Here is a 23,422-nt window from a genome sequence, read left to right on the forward strand (position 1 = left end):
TTTTCTCTTATTTTCATGCTATTTTCACATTTCTCGATCGGTGTGAGAACAAAATTTCTCATCTCAACAGAAAACATTTTTTCGGCAAATAATTGGTCGAAATCCAATTATGACTTCAATTATTTTTATATTTTTCTGAATTTTCTATTGTGACTTCATGAAAGAAGGCCATCATGCCTGATAACAGCACATAGAAAGTACACAACTTTCTATAAATCTTTGAAAAGGAAGGATAAACTTTGTTTTTATATCGTCTAAAAATTATTAGAGAAACAGATTCCACCGCTATATCTCGTGTATTTATAGGATATTTCTCCACTCTCAACAGTTAAGTCTAAAATTTTTAAAAAGCTTGGCAAGCCTGGTGTTTTAAATTTCAAAATTTAAATGTCCTGAGTGGAGAAATATCAGAACACACTTGATGCAGTGGTGGAATCTATATTTCTTTTTCATATTTTGATAAGTTTCCAATGAATCTTGTTTAATGAATCAAAGAAGATGAGTTATTTATTTGTGCAGTTGCTTTGTATCCAGTTCAAGGTTTAATATTCCATTTTAAACTATTCATGGAATGAAAAACTGAAAAATTTGCAGAATTTAGTTTCCACAAAGTTAAGATGAAATCTGCCAGTTGCACATGTACATGTTACAATCATTCCATACACCATATTGCTTACAGTATCTGCGATACGGACAAACATGAAAACTTAACATTGATTACTGATCCATGAAGTGAGTTAGAGGTCTGTGAACCTGTCTGACAAACATGCAGACCTTGCAAGGAACTCTTATACCAAATATAGTTATCCTGTTACAAATAATAATTGAGTATTTCACATGACAAAAAAAAAAAAATTTATTTAAGCAGTCATTCAACCATGAAACTTCATAACATACGGCATCTGCATACACGGTAAGAAGCATCCCTGTCTTCAACCTTCTGAAATATAAAGCTTACTAGTAATAAGGTCTGGTTAATGCCATTGCCAAATAGTAATCCCTAGGTCTCACATTCTGTGACTTGTGTGGCAAGCGAGACAAAAATTAATTTCAAAATGGTGTTCATAAATAGTTACCTGCATTAAAAAATGCCTACTTGACTATTCAGACTACATTATTTTCTTCTTCTACAATGATATTGAATATCATAAAGGCATCCATTTTTTCATTTTTTGTGGTAACCAGTAACAAAGAAACAAGTACATAACCAGTTCAGTCTGAGTTATAATGCCAATTTGTACGACAAATCACATAGTACAACTGAAACTGAACACGAAAACTACAAAAACATGGTTATCAGTAAAAAAAGTTGACATACAATTTTCTATTGGAATGCATATATGGTAGAGTTTGTGTTGGACTTCATTTCTCAAGCCTACCGTTACAATTTGGTTGTCTATGTGACTGCCATACAAGTGAGAGGTTTAGCTTGCTATAAAGCTAGGTTTAATCCAACATTTTCTACAAAAGGAAATACCTGTACCAGTTCAAGAATATGACAGTTGTTTTCCATTCGCTTGATGTGTTTGAGCTTTTGATTTTGCCATTTGATAAAAGTATTTTTGTTATTTTACTTTTTGAACTGATTATTTTGGAGATCTAAATGTGTGAAATTTTATATTGTATGGTATCAATTGGTCAAGTGTTAACAGATGTTTAAACATTCCATCTAGGACAAATGGTTTTTGATTTACTGGTATTGATTAATAAACATGACTAATGCACTCACAGGTAAAACACCACTTTCAGCACTACTGGCTATTCTTGGCAGAGGAAGCCAGAGTATAAATATACCACAGTGGTGAATGTATTAAAAGTAGTTTCAGAAACATCACCTGCTTTTTTAATATGATGTGGTATTATTGCCAATGAGACAACTCTCAACAAGAGACCAAATGATAACAAGAGTGCACATGCTGAAATGTCTCGCCTTCTTTACTAATCATTGATTTTATTGATAGTCCTAAATATAAAACTTAACTACAAGTAACACATAAACTTAACATGATCCAAGAAAATGAGGTCAAGGTCAAATAAACTAAAGGAGAAATACATGTACACCTTACAATCATTCAATAAACCAAACATAGTTGACCTATTCATTGCTTATAGTTTCTAAGAAACAGTCTTAACCAAGAAAACTTAACATTGGATGACACCTACCAGTTGGACATGAACACCTTACAATCATTCCATATACCAAATAAAGACGACCTACATCTGATATATGGACTTAACCACGAAAACTTGACCTTGGTCACTGATCCATGAAATGAGGTCAAGGTCAAATGAAAATTGTCTGACGGGCATGAGGACCTTGCAAGGTACGCACATACTAAATATAGTTATCCTATTACTCATAACAAGAAAGAAATTAACATTACAAAAAATGTTGACTTTTTTCAAGTAGTCACTGAACCATGAAAATGAGGTCAAGGACAATGGACATATGACAGACAGAAACTCCGTAACATAAAGCATCTATATACAAAGTTTGAAGTATACAGGTCTTCTAGCTTCTAAAATATAAAGCTTTTAAGAAGTTAGTTAACGCCGCCGCTGGATCACTATCCCTATGTCGAGCTTTCTGCGACAAAGTCGCAGGCTCGACAAAAATTGAGCAACTACAGTCACAGTACAGCATTCAACCAAAAATAAATACTGAACAGCAAGCTGTAAAAGGCCCTGAAATGACAAATGTTACACATTTAACACCAGACAACTAATGACCTGATTTATGTACAAAACAAATATGATAAATGGAAACAAATGACAACCTCAGGTTCCTGACTTGGGACAGTTGCATACAGAATGTGACTAAAAATGTAAGAACTAAGGAAGGAAATGAATAGCTGTTTAATATCCAGTGACAAATAAAATGCATATTCATAATAAAAGCAAGTTAATGGAATATGAATAATAATGAACACTGCTTTCTACTTCACAATGAAACAAGATTTTGAAAGTGCTTATTCACACAGTAACAATCCATTGTAACACACATGACCCTACCTGGACACACTATTCAGATTATTAGCTATCCTTTCTTATCATTTACTCCTAAGTGCTGCATGCTTAGCAGAAAAGCAGCAAATACCATTTTTCCAGTCTGTGATGAGGCCAGGGAGCGGACCTTCTGCCTCCTGTGTTTGAGACAAGCAAGCTACAATTAGACAACCTAGGTGGTAAAACAAAGGAAGGACCCACCACATCTAAGTGTATGTGTGTATATATATGCAAATCATATCGCAATTATCATAAAATAAACCTCTACCGTAACCATGTTAACATGGACAAATTTCGCCAGCAACAAACAAAATTGAAACATTGATTTGTATAATTTTATTCACATTTTTTACAACAGTTTTGCTAAAACTTTTTTCAAATTTTATACAAAATGTATAATATCTCTAGGTTTTGTCAATAATGAATAGTAAGGTGTTCATTTTATCTTTTAATTTTTTCATAGAAACTTGTATACTGTCATATTGACAGACATTCAAGTTACTTTGTAAACAAATGATACTAAAAAATATGCTATGTTCATACGTTTTAATTTTGATCTTATTCCTTGCTTGTTAAAAAACTTTTGAAATTGAAACTTGAAAATTTTGTGTATTTTTTTTTAATTTCAAAGTACATTGACAAACTGGCACAAACAGGCACGTTTCTAGAAACCTTACTCTTCAGTAATTCAATTTAAAATAATAAATTATAACGTTCAAAAACAAAACTTAACAAATACTAAAATCTTGTAAAATACTCCAATGCCTCATGTAAAAATACAATGCAACAAAGTGATGTACCACTAGTCTGCCAAGAGTTTTATACAATCAGATAAATGGTTAAAACATTTTCTTTTGTCCTTGATAGTATGTGACCTTTCAATATTATGATTGCTTTAGAAATATGTATTTACAATCAGTTTTATAAAATTTTAAGACTGAAAATTTGATTTTTTGGGTTTTATACTCTTACATGGACTCTGAATTCTGTGAAGCCAATGCTTGAATAAAAATTTTTTCCCATTCACAGTTTCCTATAATGTTTATATAAATACAATCATCTGAAACTAAGAAAACACTAATGCACCAAAAACAATGGCATTTTTAAATGTCTGACTCCAATAACTTACGGTCAATGATGAATTTATTAAATGAATGTGTTAACAATGACATGATGTAGTTGTTAAATATTTGAGATATAAATTATATTTAACTATTTCCAAAAAAATATTTAAAAGTTACTTGCTTTAAATAAAATGCAAGATATCAACAATGACAATGAATGACATTAAAAACTCCAAGCAGACAATGCACAATCTGACAAATGATCAAATTTTGACTCAGTACATAGATGTTCTAGACTGATATAAGTAATTATCATGATGAATTTATTACATATAAAAGAAACCAATCTTTATCTAAGAGACACAAAGATGAAAGACTACCGAAAGCTTTTTTTTTGCAATTGCATAATGATTTTCAAACAATGGAAATTTTAAGTTAGTAAAATATATCTACTGTTATTTAAGTCTTATTTACAAAAGAAATTTGTACAATTCATTCTCAGGAATGTTGAGGTACTAGTTTCACTATTTACAATTTCATGTTGATAAATTTAGAAATCTAAAAGAAAACAGTATTTTGTACGATGAAAAGCTGCCCTTGCATATATGACATGTTTCTCTATATATAATAAAAAATTTAAGTCTACCAGTCTTTCTTTTTTAAGTACTGACATTTTTACGTTTTTTTTTCTCTCTAAAATGGATGTGCTATGTTTACATTTATGAAACTTCAGGTATCAGAATTGAAATTTAAACTCAATCATTCCAGGCAGATTAAATGGGTTGTAATTATGTTGATTTAACATTGATTGGTGTTGTTTCAATATAAATACAACCTGTTTTGACTGCTGTATTATAATGAGATCAATTATTCAAACAAGGAAAATGAACTTGGTTTACTAATTTTATTGGTTATTTTTTTCTTTTCTTCAATGCAATGGCAAAACTGTTTCATAACATAGTAGATACATATTCTCATTATCAACATTATTCATATCATTTAAAAGTATAACAAATGTAAAACTGGAACTATACAATTCTTTGACAATTGGCAGGATTTGTTTACATGTCTTGATATAGTTGACCCACACTTGTTACAAAAATAAGGCTTTTCTTCATCAGGGAGACACTGTGCAAATCTCATAACTGATCTATTCATACCTTACCAGGGATCACCACAGATAAATTTTCAAGAGTGGTGCTTAAAATATAATCATTTCAATTAATATTTATAATGAAATTTAACCCATTTCCAATACTTTTATTTATACATATAAATATATGTGTATATGTATCCTAAACTATGACAAAAATTAAAAAGTTGATTATTATAAGTCACTTATTAAATCTATACTGATAAATAATGATTTTTTAAACTTCATATGATCCAAAAATTTAAGGTTGATACCAAGTAAATAAAGAGTGGGGCTTAAAATTTAGGGTGAAGGAGCGTCACCCTAAAATAGCCTTTGGTGATCCCTGCATACCAAATCATTGTAAGAAATGAGGATAAACCATATCAATAAGACATTTATAAACCATTAAAGACAAAAAGTGCTTGAAAATATATCTAGGTCAAGATTTCAGATATTTAGGAGATCCCAATATACTGGCATTATAGAAACTTTATGTACATGTAAAAATAGCTTATCACTTATATAATATATTTTATAATTAATTTGATGATATCATTTTTCTATACACAATTATTTTGTCAAATGAAATAATTCAAATGAACACAAAAATAGCTGCCTTGACCCTCGATTTCTCCCTAATCTGAGCTCTGACAGAAACATTATTAAAATATGAAAATCTAACATCTGGTTGTATACCCCCAATGACTGGACAAATCAAATTTTAATGGACTTAAGAACTATTCATCTCACCAAATTTTATAGGATATATTCACAAATCATGTGTGCATAAAAATATAATAACAATTTTTTTAATATAAACATAATATTTATCAGATCTTTCATACTTTTAAATGCTTTAGTAACATGACTAAAAACTTTTTTTGTTTTCTAAAAAAAATAATTGAGGCAGTCTAAAAATTTAGAAACTATTCAATGTCCACGTTTTCTGGTGGTATACCAAGATGAAGATTTCTATATGGATTTAGATATATTCTCAGCACAATAAACAAATCACCACATTACGTCTTTAACGTGAATTTAATTTTCTTTTTGATTAAGATTTAGACAGACATACGATATATAACACATAAACAAATTTAAATATACCAATAACCACTTATTTTTGTAACTGTTAACATTTTCAATTTGTTGCTCAATCTAATAAACATAAAAATGTTTTTATTTGTAACAAGATAGTTTGAAAATCTTGAGAATGTACTGCAAAAACAAATTGTATAGAGCAGATGAACTAAATTTCCATTAAAGACATTAATATGGTGATTTGATTTAAAAAAACATAAAACTTATGTATAACATGTATAATAGTAAACAAAACAATAGCACTATTATAAACTACACAACAAATTTGTTGTTTTCAATTCTTGTCCGTGATGACTTCCTCTTTGTGAAGCGATTGTCTCTACAATTGTTACAGACGAATGTTTCTGGGATATTGTTTTTACGAATTTTAGCACAAGACAGATGAATCCATGTTTCACACACCGAACATTCAATCATTGGTCTTCCTCCATAGGGTTTCATACAGAAACAGGTTATCAACTCGTACGACTCATCATCTGAAAACAGTACGATTAGAAAATCAAGTTTGTAAACAACAAAAAATGTTTTGTTTTACTACATATAACAGACTTTAAATCCAAATAATTTGTCTGCTGAGGTCAGTTACATCAATCTTTTGTACACTAAGAAATAACATTATATCTGTATTGCATGCAATTCTCTGCAGTTTTATGTTCTATTTGCATTACATGTACATGTACATGTATGTTTTTTGTGTATAATCCCATTTTTTTCATCGTAGTTTTTTTAAGTCCATTATCCCACACTTATGATAGATAGTTTAGTCACTTGAACCCAAAGCATTAGTATATATCAAAAATGTATATTTAAAGAATGTCTGATATGCAAAACAAATAATCTCAGTTCTGGAAATCCTCACCCTATGTAAATTTGTACAAGTCTCTATAAATAACATGCCAAGTTAAACACATTATAAATAAACTAAGTAACTTTATAAATTTTAGAGGATTTTGAACCAGAACATTCTCCAAGCTTAATCTAACTACTGGTATACATTATTTCATGTACATCCAATTAATCATAGAATTGCACCATTAATACATGTAATATCTTCTCTACATTTGTTATATCTTTGATTACAAGGAATGTTCAACCTAAATGGGAGCAAAATCTGGAATATATGTATCTCAAGACCCCAATAAACAAGGAAGATATGCTTACCTGAATCAGGCATATCTGGACCCATTGAAAGATGACTGGGACTGCCTGCGGAGAGGGTTGTGTCTGATGTATAACTATCTGCAGTACTCCCACTGCTGTCTAAGGGACTGGCGTTATGCTGACTTCTCAATTCCTGAAAATTACAAGTTAACAATTCTTCATTCCAATCAAGATCAATAGTCAAACTGAAATCACGTTTTGAATTGCTTAAAGCTTAAAAGAATAGCTTCACTTTGTAATCATACATTTGCAGTGTATAGACATTTGTACTATTCATACAATTGAAAATATTTGAAGTATTGTTTTGGTCCTGAAAATGCAATATATGCATTCACCACTTATTTTTTTCTCCCTGAAGTCATATATGTTTATAATCACAAGTATTTAGTTTGTACAAATTATGACATGTTTGTATGTTACAGTACTTTTATACCTGAAAGTGTGAAAAATTGCCCCGAGGAAATGTCACCCCTCCCAATACATTCTACAATAATGATTGTAATTGTTCACTCAACCAGGAAGTTAAAAGCTTTGATCTATTGAAATCAATGATCAGAAAATCAATTTCAATCAGCAATCAATTTTCATTTTACATATGTAATTTGATATTCAGTAACATTTGTTTATTTGTAGCAGTAAGTTAATCAATGTTTGTCAAATAAAGTGTCTAAATGAAATAATTTGATACTATATGTACAGTACTACATTTAAAAACTGTGGTCTAAGAAATCTTGTACATGTTGTAATCAAGAAACATCAAGAAAATTGACACGAAAATTAAGTATTTCATCAAGAATTACGATCTTTATAAATTTATTCATATTGACACTTACTGTTTGAAATAAAAATAAAACTACAGCACTATAAAAACAATTACAGATGTCTAAAATAGAATAAGGATAAACTAGATTATATTCAATAACATTTTTTTTTAAATAGGCAAGTAAATTTTGTCTGAATAACTACTCACATCATGTTTATGTGATTCATACTGCGTATATTCCAAAATCATGGTGCAAAAAGCATAAAAATCTTCTTTGGTTTTCTTTTTCTTTGGAGGCGAACTACCAGTATGCTGAAATAAACATAACAATAAATAAACTAAAATATCACAAACCCCGGTGTATTTAAACAAATGTTAATAAAATTAAATTTATATGATTCAAAAAACAGTTTTAGTGAATAATAAATATCTACATTGTATATGTATGATTCATAAAATTCCTTCAAAATTTGCTCTGTTGAACAATGCTAAATCCAAAACTACAATGGTCCAAAAAATCAAAATGAATTGTATTTTAATTCAATTATTTTGCAGCAAGAAATTAAAGACAAAAAGGTTTAAGTTACATATACCCTTAATGATGACCCAGACAGCAGAAATCTGTCAATCCAAATTATAAAAATTGAGTACATGTATGTCTTATGCAGCATGCATATAAAGATCATTGATTGATCTTTGCTTTATATCAAGTGGCAAATATTTCATGTATGTTCAAGATGAGAATGAATTATAAACAATTACAATAGCTAGGTTCTGAAATGCAGAGGTCAACCAGGACAAAGGGTGGAAAATTAGGGTGTTGGATAGGAACAAAAACTTAATCTAGCAACAGACCAGACCACTTACAGACCCCTCATAGTGTTGCTGCCAGAGATCTATTACTTGCAAGAGAGCTTGGTACTCTCTATACAAGACATCACCCATTTAAGCAAGGGTTTTAACATTTACTACAGGAATGGGAGAAGTCCAAGGATTAACATATTTCTATACCCCAGTCAACACTTCAGGTTTAAAAGAAATGAAGATAATAGTTTATCAAATAAGCTGCCATTCTACTGGACTACTGCTGTTACTGAAAAGTCCAGTGTTATAACGCTTACCATAAATTAAAGGAGACATATTATTAAGGCTTAGACCAAAAGTCTGAATGTTTAACTGCAATGGCTCCAGCCACAGGCCAATATACTGATAGAGAGTTGTCTTTATGCTAAGCCACAGGCCAATATACTGATAGAGAGTTGTCTTTATGCTCAGCCACAGGCGAACCAGCACATGCTTGATACTATCAGTTTTATAAGAATTTCAACTACAGATTTGCATATGTGTTCACTAAGGCTGACTGTCTTAGCAGGTTTCAGTATGCTGCAGCTATGACAAGCCCTAGACATTGGGTCTTACAAGAAACGAAAAATTGTCAAAATTGAAGGTTTTATCTTGGAGAACCAACATTTCATCCTAACCTGATGCAATGTTCTGACTCTGAGCTGACCAGTCTTAGCTCTTTATGATAAATACTGGCTGCTTAGAGGTGAAGCAACCAATTTTTGATTTGGGATCAAGCCCAAACCTGCCATGTTGTCTTTAACAATAAAAATAAATACATGAGGCACCATATATCTAAATCTCACCAAGACCATGTTTAATTTATCAAGAAAAACATGTTGAGAACAATAAATAAACTTTGCCAAATTCATACATTGATCTTTTGTTGCATTTATCATGTTTATAAGATTTGTTCTCCGCATGTTCAATCAAAAGTGCAAGATTGTTGCAAATTAAACATACTTTGAAATTTTGTTAATTCAGTATTCTCAATTTTAATTAATCATTGGTATTATAGTATTTCAAACCTTATCACTAATTATACACAAATACTGGATATCATAGATGTCTCTGTAATATGTTGTCACTGCAAGAGAAACACACACAAAGAAAAAGTGATTGTTTAATGACATCAAATCATGCCAGATAAATTGTCACAGATTTCAAAATAGACCTTAATACTTGACTTCAAGTTTTCAGACAATAAACAATCATTTTTTTTCACTTTAGTGTCAGATGTTTCTCTTGTGAGGTAGCTGTTAATAGAACTTCTGTCAAACTTTGCAGACACCTGAAGGTATTCTGAAAATTTTTATTTGTATATATTTGATTATCAAAAGAAATCAGATCCCATGCATGTGCAGCATAGACACATAAGTGCCTACCAATTTATCATAAGTGTGTTGATCCAGTTCTTTATTATAAAGAGGACCTACTGATAAAGTACATCAATATAATGCTGGCCTGTGATTATGTTTGCTCATTTAGTATGTTCTCTATCATTACGTCAATAAAATGCACTGACTAACATGTACTGGACATGTAATGGGAAGTGCTAAAGACGGGTTCAATAGTGACAGCAGTTCCCTACACATAAAAATACTATCTTCATAAAACCAATATGTCAAAAATCCTATTGAGCTAAATGCACATCCTCTTGTAGCCAAATGTTATTCAATGAAAGGACATGGTCTAGAAAGCATTTTTAATACATTATTGTACGTTAACACAATGTTTACCATTCCCCCTTTTTGGACACAAGAAAAGGAACAGTAGATCTTTGTTAATATTGAAAATATCGAAAAACAATGTTATTAACAATCAACGGTAACGTTATTTGAACGGAATCCTGCTTTTCTTATCGTCTTGAAAATAATTTAAACGGTTGTAAAACGACCCAGTCATGGCCGACTTGTTCAGAAATACCAAGCCGCCATCTTTGATAACGAAATTTTCAAAGAAAACATATCAACATTTCTTACCTCATATTCTGGTCTTCCAAGAGGTTTCCTGTTTTTAGGTGCTGAAACAATAAGAAAAACACGATTAGTACCACAAATCATTAATCTGTTACTCCTGTTCAAAGTAAACCCAATTTCTCTACAAACAAAAGAATATGGAGGACTCGGTTTTTGTTTACCAAATTTTAAATCTTCATAATCAGATTAAATATTGAATGATGAGAATGGACACCAACTAAATATGAATACATAATGATTCCTAAATCATATTCGAACAAAAATTCGTTTCAAATCAACTGTTTTCTGGACAAATACATCAAATGTTTTGACCATGGAGACGAGCGTTTGTGAAATCGACAGACTGCCTCTCACAAAATTCACTGCATACGAAATATCTACTGATTATTTATCAAGAAAAAGTGTAAAATATGAAAATCTTACCTTTAAAGATATCTTCTGTCATCCTTTAACTATTTTCCTTTCACTAAATACAGAACAATCCACAATTAAAAACTTCGAAATCCAGTCGGCTGACATGCAAACGGTTCCTTCCTGTGGAAATGGGATACTATGCGTCGCAACCTTTGCGCAGGTCACGACCTGCAAAATTAGCATGAACGTCAATCGGTTTCTAAATTTAGAATAGTTGTAATTTTAAGGTGAAGGTCGTCCAAAGAAAAAGTGGCGGGAATATTTGAACTCGTTTGGAGGACTCAGCGGCTCTTTTCACAAAAAAAATCTTAAGAGTAAAAATACTCGAAGTCATACACATTTCAGTATAACTTACAATCAATTTTAATCGTAAGATCTTTTGTGAAAAGAGTCGCTGGTCTCAATCTCAAAAAAGTATGAGAACAAATTTTATGAAAAAGACATTTTGACAATATTCCAGTTACTCCTGTCTGGGACTATTATACTAAGAATAATATACTATCTTTTTGATTTCTATTATAATAGTCCCCAGCTCCTGTAGAAATCAAAAAGATAGAAACGATAGAACAGTTCAAACAAAGGGTATTATAATTTCTTGTTTCTAAACTAAAAATGTAATTATCAGATGAAATTTATCTATATTCTAAAAAATCCATATATTTATCTTGTATATCATTAACAAAATATGTTCATGAAACGATTCTGTATGTTTTTCTCCATTTGTTTTGCATAAAAAGATTTGTATAGTAAGAAGGTCTTACTATACAAATCTTACTATACAAATCCTTGATGTATGTATGTATATGTATATATTATATTATTGTTATATTTTGAATTATTCAGAGGAAATCAGGGGAGATAAGTATTGTACTAACTGATTTTACCCTCTTTGAATAAAGTATTTATTATTATTATTATTATATAATTAAAAAATTTAGATGTCATATATTGTTGTTCAAAGATTTTTTATTTTTTATAGATAGCAACTTTAACCCAGTCCCCCCTTATGGAAGGCAGGAATGCCCTTTAATGTGAGGTGTCAAACGGTCATTTTCGGCTACTGTTTATAGTGTTTACATCGTGATTCGTCAAAATATCCTTATCGTGATTTGTCATAGGTCTCAAATAATAACCAGTTACCGTTTTTTTAGGAAAGAATTTAACGTGATTTGTCAAAACCATTTGATTTTTTTATCGACATAAAGAAAATTTACATTTTATCGTCATTTTTCAAAATCATGGATCCTCATCTGGATTGTTGATAAAAAAAACTTGTTAATTAAACTTTTTCATAATAGTTGTTGAATAGTTAGGTGTATTATAATTTTCTTTCAGAATCAATTCACACTATCTACATTTCATGTGTCCTTACCTTTTCTTTCAGAATCAATTCACACTATCTACATTTCATGTGTCCTAACCTTTTCTTTCAGAATCAATTCACACTATCTACATTTCATGTGTCCTAACCTTTTCTTTCAGAATCAATTCACACTATCTACATTTCATGTGTGCTAACCTTTTCTTTCAGAATCAATTCACACTATCTACATTTCATGTGTGCTAACCTTTTCTTTCAGAATCAATTCACACTATCTACATTTCATGTGTGCTAACCTTTTCTTTCATTATGGTTTTTCTCTCCCACTTGACTCTTGCATTGCCTAAGTTCTAAGGAGAGGTCTCATGGAAAAGCTGCCAGCTAATATGAGTACAGGAAGACAATACACCAAAAGAAGAACATTTCTGAAGATTGAATCAGATAAAGGATTTTCTTTCAAAAAAAATCCAAATGTACAAATGTTTAATAGTAAAACTTAGCCTTTCAAGTACATAAAACATATTCAACTTTTTTTAAAATTTGAATTAAGTATCATATGACTTTAATATAAAAAAAAGATGAATATTAAAACCACAGACAGACTTTTTTGTACCAGGGGTAGAAATAGGAGATCTTCTGCTGGACCATGTCAATAGAACTTATCAGATTATATAGATGGCAAGGTAAACCCAAGGTAAACTTGACAGTTTTCCCAGCTAATTTCTTTAATTTACACTACTTAAAGGGCAAGTCATTAAAACATTTTAAGACATTTTTAGAATTTTAGAGGGAGCTTTCTTGGCAAATTTTACAAAACATAACTTAATTAAAATATTTGTATCCATTTGAATAAATTAAAGGAAATGTGGGTCATATATCTGTATGAAAAATATACAGTTTCATGCAAGAACTTGGCAGTTTTCACAACATATTATCATATTTTTGAACAATTAAACTCATTATAAAACCTTAAAAATGACTCAAACCTTCAAAGTTCACAGAATCGAGTAAATTTTGAATACTGTCATCAAAAGATGAATGGGAAGGATGTGAATTCAAAACCAACTTACAGGAGTAAAGCTATGTATTACCTTTCATATACAAACTACTGTCTTTTGATGCAAAATTTTCCATCCATATTTTTTTCTGATACAGTTAAATGCAAAAAAATTTTCAAAAACGTATAGACTTTGCAATCATATACAATAAAATGCTTCGCTGGGCGCAGCTTGATACGACCTCAGAGGTCGAACCCTGAACAGTTGGGGCAAGTATGGACACAACATTCAAGCTTGATACAGCTCTGAATTTGGATTGTGATTAAATATTTGATACAGCACAGGTTTCTGACACAGAAAGAATGTGGTCTAAGAACTTGAATTTTTTTAATTTACCTATTATGGTCCAATGTCCAAAATCAAAATACATGGTTAGATTCAGCATATCAAAGAACCCCATATATTCAATTTTTGTTGAAATCAAACAAAGTTTAATTTTGGATCCCAACTTGGACAAACTTGAAAACTGGACCCATAATCAAAAATCTAAACACATGTTTAGATTCAGCATATCAAAGAACCCTAAGAATTCAATTTTTGTTAAAATCAAACTAAGTTTAATTTTGGACCCTTTGGACCTTAATGTAGACCAATTTAAAAAACGGGACCCAAAATTAAAAATCTAAATACACGGTTAGATTTGGCATATCAAAGAACCCCAATAATTCAATTTTTGATGAAATCAAACAAAGTTTAATTTTGGACCCTTTTGACCTCAATATGAACCAATTTGATAGCGGGGTCCACAAATAAAAAATCTAAATACATGGTTAGATCCAGCATATCAAAGAACCCCATATATTCAATTTTTGTTGAAATCAAACAAAGTTTAATTTTGGACCCCAATTTGGACCAACTTGAAAACTGGGCCAAAAATCAAAAATCTAAATACATGTTTAGATTCAGCATATCAAAGAACCCCATATAATAAATTTTTGTTAAAATCAAACAAAGTTTAATTTTGGACCCTTTGGACCTTAATGTAGACCAATTTGAAAACTGGACCCAAAATTAAAAATCTAAATACATGGTTAGATTCGGCACAACAAATAAATAAATGTGGTCAAAGATTTTACAAATCTAATGCGCCATACTGTGCAATTAAACATTACTTCTTGAAATTTTTCAATATTTGAAATTTGAAAAAAAATAATATTTGAAGAATAATTCTTTTTAATTTCTGATATCTGAAATGAGAAAAAAATTTACCCCCCACAATTTCTTTTTACCCCCCCCCCCTTTTTTCCCCCAAAAAATTCTTTCCCTCAAGATATGGTCATAATCTCAATCAAATTTCCAATGGAGTTTGCAACCATAATTACCCATTTAAATTTACCATAGTGCTAACTTAATCTATTTTATAATAGAATTTAAAATATAGTGTCAAATCTTTCATATGGATTTTTTTGTAAAAAAAAAAGATGCAACATTTGCAGTATTTTTACTGGTCTTCCTTTATAAATATGCATTTCTTTACACATAATTTAAAAGCAGTGTAAGGGAAGTAACCAAAACGTTGTATTTGGATTACCTCCCTTACACTGTTTTAAATTATCTTAATTGTTCATTAACCATTACTTTATACATAATTTAAAAGCAGTGTAAGGGAGATAATTTCAATGATGTATTTGATTTATCTCCCTTACACTGCTTTAAATTATGTTTTGTACTAAAGAATTTGTCCATTAACTAGGACAACCTTGTTTTTTCCCCTTTTTTGCCCCTAATTCCTAAACTGTTTGAGCCATAACCCCCCAAAGCAAATCCTAACCATCCCTTTGTGGTATGGAAACTTGTAGTATAATTTCAGAGAGATCCATACACCGTTCCACAGTTATTGTCTGGAAACTAGAAAATGCTTATTTTTGGCCCCTTTTTGGCCCCTAATTCCTTAACTGTTGGTACCATAACCCCCAAAATCAATCCCCACCTTCCTTTTGTGGTATTGAACCTTATGGTAAAATTTCAAAGAGATCCATTCACTTAAACTAAAGTTAGAGTGCGAAAACCAATGTGTCTTCGGACGACGACGCCGATGACGACGATGACGACGCCAACGTCATACCAATATACGACCACAAAATTTTTTTGCGGTCGTATAAAAATTGTCCAATAGCTATGTACGGCACTGAATAAAATTTTGGTTTTGTTGATATTTGTTACTTGAATTGCTGAAAAGTGTGTAATTATATGGTTTGTTTTTTAGACTGTAATATTAAATTTGCATATGGTTTCATAGACTTTCTAATTTTGACCCTCTAAATAACACAAATAAACAGGAAAGTGACCAACAAAGCCTGTTTTAGCAGCTAAGACCCAACCTTAAATGGATGATCAACCTTGAAGACCCAGTGAACAAATACAAAGACAAGTCTTGAGCATAGACCATTTCAAAACCGTCTTATAAAACTGTTAAAACAACAAGATATGTCTTGTGTTCCTTGCAGCAAAATAAAGCATTGGTTAAACATTCATATTAAATGTACTGCATGTATATGGCAGTGCATTTTCCTTTTAAAGTACATCTAATATAAACTAAGGAGATGTGGTATGATTGCCAATGAGACAACTATCCAGCACGCCATATGAAGTGGATTTAAGCATATATAACCCTTCTACCTCACCAGATAAAAAAACTTCAACTGAACAATGTAATTTTCTTCAAATTCAGCAGAAAATGACTAACGAAATAGGCCTAAAATATAGTTTCAAACATAATTTTGTAACTGCCTAAGGGAGCTACCATTTGATTTTTATGGGGGGGCTAGGATGAAATTTGAAAAAAAAACCGGACATTAGTTTTGAATTGAAAAAAAAGGCAGGATGAGCAACTTTGCAAAAAAAAAAAGGCAGGATGACAATTTATGTAAAAAAAGTCAGGATAAACTAATAAAAAAAAAAGGCAGGACAGAATAGAGTGAAAAATAAAAAGGCAGGACAGAGATTACGACTTAAAAAAAATGCAGGAATTTTTTTTTTCATCCTAACCCCCCATAAAAATCAAATGGTAGCTCCCTAAACTGCAGTCGCTGAAGCAAGACATGAGGTTAACTTAGACTAGTGTTTACCTTGAAACTGAAGTGAATAGATACTAATGTGGTAACATATCTTATGCCACTCGGATATTACAAATACTTAATCACACTTAATCAGGATACATACATAATACTATGTCTTGTCTGTAAGTGTTGCTCTCCACCTATTGCAGCTGTAAAAATTACTACCTCCCACCTTTCGAATGAATCTTTACAATAACAATATGAATAGAAGTTTTTAACTTCATTTTCATAATAGCAATGAAGTGGAATTAAAGTCTTGTAGGATTGTAAGTATGCTTTATTTTATCACCTTGCACTTTGGTGACTTGACTGTGGTTTTCTACAACAGTTGGTTAAATTTCTGACCAGTTGAACAGTTTGGTTTGATAAAACAAATTGCAATTGGGTCTGAATTTTGAAAATTTGTACTTCACCAAAACTGAAGTATAATAATGCTGATTCAGTGACACATCATAATTATGTTAATGACATATATATATCTTTAACACTTCTTCATAAAACACCTAATCATCAAAATGTTCAATATTCAAATTCTGAAGTACAACCTCATATACCCCATGCAGTTGAGATATATAAATTCTGAAGTACGGCCTCATATACCCCATGCAGCTGAGATAAATTCTGAAGTACGGCCTCATATACCCCATGCAGCTGAGATCAATTCTGAAGTACTGCCTCATATACCCCATGCAGCTGAGATAAATTCTGAAGTACAGCCTCATATACCCCATGCAGCTGAGATGCATGGATGCTGAAGCAAATGTATATCTTAAAATTATATCTTGAGTACCTCTTCTCTCATTGACCTTAGCTCAAAACCTGTTAACAATAAATGTTGATAACAATACCATCAAAAGTAACACCTACATCTACCTTTGCAATATTCATAAAATGCAACATAAAAATCGATGCACTAGATTATCAACACATATTTATTGGTAAATTTTCTTTTAGATATCAGTTTTATTTGTACAATCTTTTAAAACATGGTATCAAAAAATGAGACGAACATTTTGTTGAATGAACGGACTGAGATAAAACAGTATACCCCTCTTTAAATCTTAGCAGAGTAATAATAAAAATTAACATTGGTTGGACCCCAAGGTGAGGTCAACAGCTATTTGAACATATTTAGAATAACAGGAGATGATATTTGTATATATAAAAAAATTCGTAAGGGTTCCGCGGAACCCAGTGTCTCGCCTACTTTTTCTGTTAATGGCAGGCTCAACAAAAATGAGGAAGTAAATCAATAAAAATATTCCTGTTGATACTATCTTTTGATTGTAAGAAGCTTCTGTCCAAGTTTGATAAAATTCCAGGATAGTTTATGAATCTAATAAATGTTAAAAAACTTTAACTGCAGACTGAATGTAATGTTAACTGGAAGAAAACAAAATTTCCTTCTAGATACTAGCATTTGATCATAAACAAGCTTCTGTCCAAGTTTGGTACAAATCCAAAATAGTATAAGAAAGTTATTAAAATTTTAAAAACTTTAACCACAGAGTGAATGTGTTGTTTCCTGGCAGAAAATCTAAGTCCATTTAAAAGTAAAATACGGAAAAAATGGATTTATTTTTTTACAAAATTTCCTTCTAGATACTAGCTTTTGATCATAAACAAGCTTCTGTTCAAGTTTGGTACAAATCCAAAATAGAATAAGAAAGTTATTAAAATTTTAAAACCTTTAACCACAGAGTGAATGTGTTGTTTCCTGGCAGAAAATCTAAGTCCATTTAAAAGTAAAATAAGGAAAAAATGGATTTTTTTTTTTACAAAATTTACTTCTGGATACTATTTTATGATCATAAACAAGCTTCTGTCCAAATTTGGTAGAAACCCAGGATAGTTTAAGAAAGTTATTAAAATTTTAAAAACTTTAACCACAGAGTGAATGTAATATTTCCCGGCAGAAAAACTAAGTCCATTTATAAGTAAAATACAGAAAAAATGAAATTTTATTTTTACAAAATTTACTTCTGGATACTATCTTATGATCATAAACAAGCTTCTGTCCAAGTTTGGTAGAAATCTAGGATAGTTTAAGAAAGTTATTAAAATTTCAAAAACTTTAACCACAGAGTGAATATTTGTGGACGCCGACGACGCCGACGACGACGACGACGACGCCGACGGAATGTAGGATCGCTATGTCTCGCTTTTTCGACTAAAGTCGAAGGCTCGACAAAAAGAAGGGATATGAAGTATTTATTCATGACACAAAAACCAAAGCAAGGATCAGCCCTTTTATTGTGGTTCTTCAATTCAAAGCCACATAATGTACTGTTACAGTACAAATTCATATTCAAACCATTATTTGAATAGTAAAATGTCTGTTAGAAAAATGAAATAAATTCTTTCGGTGGTGAAAAAAATTAAAGGTTAAAAATGAAATAAGAATCCTGGACAAGAGGTAAAGAGGGCATGCTGGTCAGAGCCTTGCTGTGGTAAACAAGCATTCTGTGGAGAAAATTCCATAATTACTGTCATGATAATTGGCACATCAAATATTTAATTCTTCTTTGAAAAGGGCATTGCTAATAAACCCTTTAATGTGAAAATACATTTTTGTCTATATTTAGCTGCTTTGACTTATTGACCTTATAATCAATAGAATCAACCTCCACTCTATTAAAAGACATTGTACACCAAGTTATGCTAAAATCTTTTTTTTTATGGCCTGAATTATGATAAAATGTTGATACTTGAACAGCATTTATTAAATCAAGTTGTGTCACATCTCTGGTAAATGTAAACATATTGCTTGCCAGCACTTAAGGCAAACAGATGATGATGGATGGCTGCTTAACGTCCAGCGGCAAATTAATATGCACATTCAGGATGAGAACATGTTAATGTAATATGAATACTAACTCTGCTTTGTACAAGACCAACACACTGAGCCAGATTTTTAACGTGCTAGTTCACAAGGTAACAGTCCACAGGAAGACATGTCACCTTACCTGGACACATTATTCTGACTCCGATCCAACCAGTCTTTGCTCTTATTCCTTAATGCTGCATGCTTAGCTGAGAAGCAGCAAATACCAATTTTAAAGTCTTTGGTTTGACCCGGCCGGGGTTTGAACCCAGGACCTCCAGCACTTGAGGCGAACACGCTACTACAAGACCACCGAGGCAGTTCTAAGGCAAACAGTGTTGATACCATGTACAATAGATAGTCAACAGACATTGCAAAAGATATCCATATTAAACTGTTGACACAGAGAAATGTCTCGTGTTTTGTAATTTTGATAATATAATGCAAATGTGGAAATCAAAATGGCAATATTTAAACATGTAAACTATGCAAATCATTCAAAGTCAATGAACCATGACTGAATGTGCAGAGCCAAATAACCTCCATGGAAATCAGAAATGCCAATGCTTATAAAACTGCATACCAAATACCATTGACTTATCATAATTCATTCCCTTTAAACAAACCTAAACACAAACTTTAACTTGTAAACTATGTAAATTTTTCAAAGTCAATGAACTATGATGACGGGGCAGGGCCATATAATCTCCATGGAAATGAGACTTGCAAATACCAACACATCTGCATACCGAATATTGTTGACTTAACATTAGTGGTTCATCTTAAACTGATCTAATCACAAACTTTAATATGTAAACAATGCAAAACATTCAAAGTTGATAGACCATGACTGAGAAGGTGGTAAAAGCTTAAATCGTGAAAATCAAACTTGACCTTCATTTAGTCACAGGAAACAACATATCTAAATTTGAAAAGATTTCTTCAAAGCGTTTACAAGTTATTGCAGGGACAACGCTCTAAGTATTACTTTTCACTACTTAAAGGTCTACAGCTCACTCTAAGTAACACTTTTCAATACTTAAAGGTCTCTACAACTCAACAGCGATAAAAGCTAAATTGTGAAATTCCTTCATTTAGTCACAGGAAACAACATATCTAAATTTGAAAAAATTTTGTCAAAGTGTTTTCAAGTAATTGCACAGACACTGTTTGGCAGCTGCCTGCTCAGCCACATGACCGCCCCCCTGCTGTACATCACCAAATTATTGTTGACTTATTTGTAGACCTTGTCTTGCTGATCATTTTTGCTATTTAAAGTATATATCTATCTAATGTAGATTTTAAGATATGAGGCAATAAAGAGCTGTGCCACGAGTGCATGATAGGCCCTTCGCTTTTTCAAAGAATAAAGTTCCATAACTCCTCAATGTCATAATAGAAATTTATAAAATAAACTGTTAATACTGTCTCGCCTTTTTGTTATTTTGATAATGCAAATATTGAAATTAAAATAGCAATACTTATTATAACATGAAGTGATGCAAATATTCAAAGTCAATGAACCATGACTGAAGGTACAGGGCTAAGCAATCTCCATGGTAATGAAATGTACCAATACTAATACAACTGCAGACTTATCATAAGTGGTTCCCTTTAAACAAACATAAACTTGTAAACTATGTAAGACTTGCAAACGCGAATACATTTGCATACCAAATATCATTGAGTTAACATAAGTGGTTCATCTTAAACTGATCTAATCACAAAATAATACATGTAAACTAAGCAAAAGTTTCAAAGTCAATAGACCATGACTGAGGAGTAAGGACCAAATATTCTCCATGGAAATGATATATACCAATGCTTATACAACTGCATACCAAATGTCATTGACCTATCACAGTGGTTCCCCATAAACTGACCTAATCACAAACTAATACATGTAAACTAATTTTTTAAACGAACACAGGAACATTTATACCGCTTTCGAAAACCTATGAAATTCAAAAGTATAATTTACCAACATTTAGGTAAACACAACCACAATACCTATAGTTAATTTTTGTGTCATTTGGTCTCTTGTGGAGAGTTGTCTCATTGGCAATCATACCACATTTTCATTTTGATATATAATCAAAAGTTTCAAAGTCAACAGACCATGACTGAGGGAGCGGGGCCAAATAATCTCAATGGAAATGAGATGTGCCGATGCTAATACAACTGCATACCAAATATCATTGACCTACCACTAGTGGTTCCCCATAAACTGACCTAATCACAAACTAATACATGTAAACTAATTTTTTAAACGAACACAGGAACATTTATACCGCTTTCGAAAACCTATGAAATTCAAAAGTATAATTTACCAACATTTAGGTAAACACAACCACAATACCTATAGTTAATTTTTGTGTCATTTGGTCTCTTGTGGAGAGTTGTCTCATTGGCAATCATACCACATTTTCATTTTGATATATAATCAAAAGTTTCAAAGTCAACAGACCATGACTGAGGGAGCGGGGCCAAATAATCTCAATGGAAATGAGATGTGCCGATGCTAATACAACTGCATACCAAATATCATTGACCTACCACTAGTGGTTCACCATAAACTAGACCTAATCACAAACTAATACATTGTTGACGCCGCCAACGATGGAAGCAGCATACCTATGTCTCGCTTTTTGACTCTATCAAGGCGAGAAAAAAACTAATCAGAGGTTATTTCATTAGATATAAACCAGTCACCAAAGTTGTTCAAAGCACTTTTGAGTTATTGTCTGAAAACTGGAAAATCCCCCTTTTTTTATGAATAAAATCTCATAACTTGGAAGCGTAAAATCTCTTAAATTTATAAAAATTGAAAGGGAGCTTACATCAATAGATATAAACAATTTACCAAAGTTTCATGAAAACTGCTCAAAGCATTTTTGAGTTATTGTCCGAAAACTGGAAAATCACCCTTTTTTGATGAATAAAACCCAATAACTTGGAAACGTAAAAATCTAAAATTTATAAAAATCGAAAGGGAGCTCATGTCAATAGATATAAACAATCCAAAGTTTCATGCAAATTGGTTACAGCGTTTTTTAGTTATTGTCCAACATGTTCACGACGGAGGGACGGACGGACAGACAGATGGACGGACAACGGTATACCATAATATATCCACTTAACGGACATATAAAAACGCAAAAAATTGGTAATAATTGTCATTATCGTGCAATTACTCTAATATAGAGTCGACTGGAGATATCAGCCTTGTTGACTTATTTGTAGATCTTGTCTTGCTGACCATTTTTGCTATTTAAAATTGCTGTCTATTATAATTTTTGAGAAAATATGCAAAACTTGTAGAAATTGTTAAAATCATAATTTAAGTGCAATACCTCCTATAAGAAGTTGTCTGGCAGTTTTGACATTAATGAACAATAGGTAGAGCTTAACATTATGAACATTTTTGCCTCTGTCAGATTTTTTCTATTGATAGCAGTTTTCAAAATAATAGGTTTAACTTGCATTTTACCTCTATGTTCTATTTTTAGCCATGTCGGCCATCTTGGTTGGCAGGCTGGGTCATAGGACACATTTTTTAAACTAGATACCCAAATGATGATTTTGGCCAAGTTTGGTTAAATTTGGTCTGGTAGTTTCAGAGGAGAAGATTTTTGTAAAAGTCAACAGACGATGACGGACAACGAAAACGGATGCCAAGTGATGAAAAAAGCTC

General features: G+C 31.5%; 1 protein-coding gene across 1 annotated transcript; it reads right to left on the reverse strand.

Moving 5' to 3' along the window:
- Positions 1–3,327: 3,327 nt before the first annotated feature.
- On the reverse strand, positions 3,328–11,619 carry LOC127704305 (PHD finger protein 13-like). Its single transcript, XM_052208315.1, has 5 exons — positions 11,476–11,619; positions 11,056–11,096; positions 8,438–8,542; positions 7,468–7,600; positions 3,328–6,782 (listed from the first exon to the last, which is right to left on the reverse strand). The coding sequence occupies exons 1-5, from the start codon at positions 11,495–11,497 to the stop codon at positions 6,559–6,561; spliced, it is 525 nt and encodes a 174-aa protein (XP_052064275.1). The 5' UTR covers positions 11,498–11,619; the 3' UTR covers positions 3,328–6,558.
- Positions 11,620–23,422: the final 11,803 nt, after the last annotated feature.

The sequence above is a fragment of the Mytilus californianus genome, unplaced genomic scaffold (assembly GCF_021869535.1).
Source record: "Mytilus californianus isolate M0D057914Y unplaced genomic scaffold, xbMytCali1.0.p SCAF_6, whole genome shotgun sequence".
In the NCBI taxonomy this organism is placed as follows: Eukaryota; Metazoa; Mollusca; class Bivalvia; order Mytilida; family Mytilidae; genus Mytilus; species Mytilus californianus.